The sequence below is a fragment of the Penaeus japonicus genome, unplaced genomic scaffold, assembly GCF_977035675.1.
Source record: "Penaeus japonicus unplaced genomic scaffold, GWHDUDI00000001_assembly GWHDUDI00000007, whole genome shotgun sequence".
Lineage (NCBI taxonomy): Eukaryota > Metazoa > Arthropoda > Malacostraca > Decapoda > Penaeidae > Penaeus > Penaeus japonicus.
In genome coordinates, this window is record NW_028234409.1 from 33,493,380 (window position 1) to 33,498,379 (window position 5,000).

The 5,000-nt window shown below is 36.4% G+C and overlaps 1 protein-coding gene across 3 annotated transcripts in view; it reads left to right on the forward strand.

Moving 5' to 3' along the window:
• LOC122244598 (alpha-galactosidase MYORG-like) overlaps positions 1-5,000 on the forward strand; it is an 81,746-nt gene that overhangs the window by 76,610 nt on the left and 136 nt on the right. The window contains exons 7-10 of one of the 3 annotated variants that reach the window (XM_086538686.1): positions 235-363; positions 554-765; positions 961-2,410; positions 3,395-5,000. The exon at positions 3,395-5,000 is cut by the window's right edge and continues 136 nt beyond it. In XM_086538686.1, coding sequence (XP_086394812.1) covers positions 235-363; positions 554-765; positions 961-2,410; positions 3,395-3,793 — 2,190 coding nt within the window. In that variant the 3' untranslated portion in view covers positions 3,794-5,000. The remainder of the gene's footprint in view (positions 1-234; positions 364-553; positions 766-960; positions 2,411-3,394) is intronic. The other 2 variants (XM_086538687.1, XM_086538688.1) reach the window with 2 other exon arrangements.

Sequence of the window (5,000 nt, forward strand, 5' to 3'; positions counted from 1 at the left end):
TATGGTCAGCTAGGTTCACCACTCAGTGTTGCCAATGTCTATACCAGCAGAACCAACTCTTGAATCTGAAAGACTTACTTATATAACAAGTCGAAACTAGCAGTTCACACAATAGCAATTCTGAGTGGTTAAGTTAGATGCGAAGGAGATTATACTTACTTTCAAAATACTCTGGCTGCATCGATATATATTTTTTTAAATTCAAAATATTCACGTTCCTTCATCCTTGCACAGAAGCCAGACAACCCAAAATCCAAGACACGAGCAGACCTTGGTCTCATGGTGCTTGTTGCGTTTCTCTTCATCGTCATAGTCGCTGGGATTTCACTCACAACATACTTTTACAACTTGCATTTACTGGAGGTAAGTGGATTTGTTTTTCCTGGGGGTCTATATATATATATTTCTTGTCTATTTTGTCGATGTCTGATTCTCTAATATGAAAACAAAAGTGGGATGTATGAAACATGACCCTTTTGCGTAAAGTTTCAAATGGGAGTTTGATTATCTAATGCAAAAATCAGTTAAATTCTATGTGCTCCACATCTTTCAGCTCTCCATCTTTAGCCAAATGAAATTCTTCGAATCGTCAAGAATTCTTGAGATATACAACCCTGATTGGAAGCCAGTTATCAAGGCACATTTAGGAACATTATTGCCTAACGACTCCATTCCCGAAGACTGCACTCATTATCTTCATTATCTGGAGAAACACAACAAATCAGTCACTCCGGGAGGACTTGAAGAGGAAGAGGAGGAGTATGAGTATGTATTAATATTTTTGATTAACCTTCGTTGGTTTATCTTTTTTTTAAGGAAAATAAAGAAAGGAGATCAGGAATATTCAACTAAACGACTGAAAAGTACATTTCATCACTATAATAATTGTTATTATCATTTGTCTATCATGGTTAAAAACAGCAACTGTTTCATATTATTAATATTATTTTTCTTCTACAGTGATATGGTATGTCTGGACTGGACTGCCCTGGCTCAAGTTCAGCTTCGGAAATTGCCTTCTGTAGATGATGTGCAGTGCTACTCTGTTTGGTGGGTGGCCTCAAAAGAGGACTTCACCCTCAAAGACTGTCTGAAAGTGGGAGAAGATCAAGGAGCTTGGTGGGGTGGGGGGGAGATGTCCGATGGAGGATATCCTGTCACTAATGCAAATGTCCCACCAACCCAAATGGTCACTGGCAAGTTAGGCAGAGATTCTTGGGGACAGCTCCTCCGCCGCACATGGCTCTCAGAACACTCCTCACTCCTGTCTCTTCCGGATAGTTTCAGAGGCCATGTCTCTGTCAATTATGAAAATAATGGCCAGATTTGTCTGGAGTCTCGTCCCCAACCCTCTCTCTCATCTAAATTCCCGGTACTTAAGTACAAACTGTGTACAGCCCAAAACCTTTCAGCATTAACTTACCATCTCCACAATGAAGCCCTAGCTCAGAAAAGGACCGATGTACAGCCCCTGAAGAATCCTTCCGTAAAGAAAGCTGAAGTTAAAGCGGAAAATGTCACAACGACAATATCACCAAATGTTTCATCAACTAAAGATCTAGAAATGGATGAAGCAAAGGCGCGTGTTAAGGCAAGAATCGACCATCCTGTCTGGATTCCATGGATGTCTCCAGATCAACCACAGCTCACCCAGGATGCTATCCTTCAGTATGTAGATAATGTTGTCAATATGACCTATGGATACAAAGGTCATGTTCTCCTTCCTCCGACGTGGCAGTCACAGCCTGGTGACCTGGTGTTTGATCCTGAGAGATTTCCGGATCCTGTTGCTATGGCCAGGAAGATAGAAGAAAAAGGTTTCAGAACGGCTTTGAGTATTCACCCCTTTGTAAGTGTTGATGCTCCAACATTTAACGCGGGAACTCAGGAAGGCCTGTGGGTCCGCCAGCGCAAGTCAGATCTCCCAGCACTTACAAATTATAATGACATCTATCCTTCTGCTGTGACAGACTTCAGCAACCCAAGGGCCAAGCAATGGTTTTCTGTACAACTCAAGAAATTGAAAAAGATGTACAACATTGACCGTTTCCACTTGCAGCCTGCAGATTCCCATGATCTCCCAACCTTTCATGAATATCACATGCCCATTCCCGGCCCGGATGCAATACTATCTCATTTCCTGGAATCTGTAAGTGCAGTATCACCACCTATCAGTACGGAAGGTGCTGTCATGCCACCCGGAGCACCAACATTCCTCACTCTCGGTAACTCTGATGGATCTTGGGAAGGCCTTGAGACCCTAGTGCCCAGGGTACTAACCTTAGCCATGCTTGGGTTCCCCTTTATTGATGTAGGGGCAGTAGGTGGAATTGCGAGACCGGGACACATCCCCAATAGGGAACTTTATATCCGTTGGATGGAAGTAGCAACGTTTCTTCCAGCAATGCAGGTATGGCCATACGTGTAGTATTTTGAAAGTTTTCCCATGTTCATGTTACGTACGTAGAATTCGTTAGATTACATAACAGTTATAAGATTACTTATGATTTATACACCTACCTTTTGTAGCTACCCAGTGATTTTTTTTTTTTTTTTTTGTGATTACTTCTAGAAAATACAGAGAAAAAGTAAAAGTTTGATATTATTGTGATACGTTTTGTATATTTGTACTTGTAAATTGGCTGTATTTACAAAACTACATTCTGATGTCGGCAAGGCCTGATGTTATATTTCTTAATACAAGTAATTTTCATAGAATTTAGTATTTAGAGATATTCTTGGTTATATGCAATTATGATATATATTATATATATGTAATTTTTCTCGTTTTTACTATTTCTATTGTCACAAAGAAGTCAGACTTTTTCAATGACTATAGTTCAGTTTTTGCTCACTTTAGTTTATCAAAAAATAAGTGTTCTGAATGTGTGACCAGAAGCCATTAATTAGTCCATTCTTCAGTAGGCTGTTAAAAAGCAAAACTAAATACAAATGTTGATAAGAATATACTTCAATTGTGTCGGTTGTTTAGTTAATAATTGTTGGTTCTAGTGCAGGTTTAAGTGATAATATTTTTCCACGCTTTTTAATTCACTTCATGTAGAAGTTGAAGATGGACATTTTGAGTTTCCTGATGCTTATAGGATATGGAACTTTTGTCTTGATTATACTTAATAACCTCATGATTTTTATATATCATTATTCTTATTTGTTTAATATTATCATTATATAATTATAATTTTCATTATCATTATATTATTATTATTATTACCATTACCATTATTATAATTGTCATTATCATTGTTATTATTGTATATTAGATACAGATTACAGACCTATTATCACACTTTTTTTTTCTTCTTCAATTTTTTTTTAATGTTTGATAGAAATCCATACATTAACACTTGCAATAATTATGCTTTTGACTCAACAGATTTGTGTACTTCCCGACAAGTACGGCAAAGAAATGGCAGCCCTGGCGGAGAAGTACACCAAACTGCGGAAAACAGTCGTCTTACCCCGTCTGAGGAGAAAGATACCAGAAGCCCTGGAGAAGGGGACACCTCTCATCACTCCCTTGGCCTTGTTTTCTCCAAACGACCCAGTTGCAGCTCAGGTATCAGATGAGTGGATCTTAGGCACTGACCTGCTGGTTGCACCCATCACGCACAGAGGTCAGAGGTCACGGGATATTTATCTTCCAGCAGGTATTTGGAAGGATGAGATTGATGGGTACCTACTCCGGGGCGGTCGATGGATTAAAGATTATAAGATTCCTCTCACGAAAATCGCGTACTTCTCTTTCAAATCGTTGCACAATGACCCTGCGTGAGGGGCGAGACTTTAGTGTAAATACAGAAAAGTGTTGAGTGATGATTAAGATTACTAACGATTTTTTTTTTCAAAGTTGTTTCTCCCTCAGGTTTGAGGGTGAGCAACTATGTGCATTACTTAAGAGTAAATGGTAATAGAAACACAAATATTTCTATAGATTGTCAAGGTAATCATTGATATTGCAAATTGTCATTTGCATTTGCTAATAGTTCAGCTATATAGTGAGTGTACAGAAAATTGTAACAATTTTGTCTTTTGTGATAAAAGGTAGTATCTTTCTAAATAAGTTAATTCTACAATTAGAGTATTCAACCTAATTCTACCACTTATAATGAAATGGTAGGAAACATGTTAGATAGATTCTGATAACTGTAACCAGAAACTAATTTATAACTGGGATCTGTTGCTTTACAGTTTATATTCGGAATGTCTTCCACAAAGTGTGTACCATTTTTGTATATTAGGTGCTACAGCTATTATTCTGAGATTAAAAAGACTTTATGTACATAGTTAAAATTCAAAAGATTAATGTATATAGACTATGGTATTTATACTTACATGAGCTACCAAAGCAATCATGGTTTTCTCCAGTGTAATACTATGAATTTATACTGGAGTCTGTTTGGGTTGTGATAGTTAACATATGTTATATGTTATGCATTATTATACATTGTTGACAATATCTGCTGATAATATGTCTGTAGGGCAGATTGTCAAAGATAATGATGATCAAATTAGCTGCTGTTAAAGAAAGTGTAAAGATATAGTAACAATAGTAAAAGTATTTTAAAATCGTACAGCCACACATAAATAGTTCAGTTTGTGATTATGTACTTTTGGGGTTATTTCTCAATTACCTATGTGGTGCTGAATATTCCTTGGAATGAAAATGTGAACGCTAGAAGTGTCCTTATGAATATGTGATAAATTTATGTAAAGGTAAATTGATTTATGTGTATTGGTAGGCGTGTTCATGTGTGTGTCTATATATATATATATATATATATATATATATATATATATATATATATATATTATATATATATATATATATATATATATATATATACATAATATAAAAACAAATTTTGGTAAACACAGAATTGTGAGTTTATTTATCTGAGAATAGATAAGATTACAAACAAATAGGTACTCCTTGTACAAGTGATAAATGAGACACAACTGAAAGGTTGATATTTTTATAC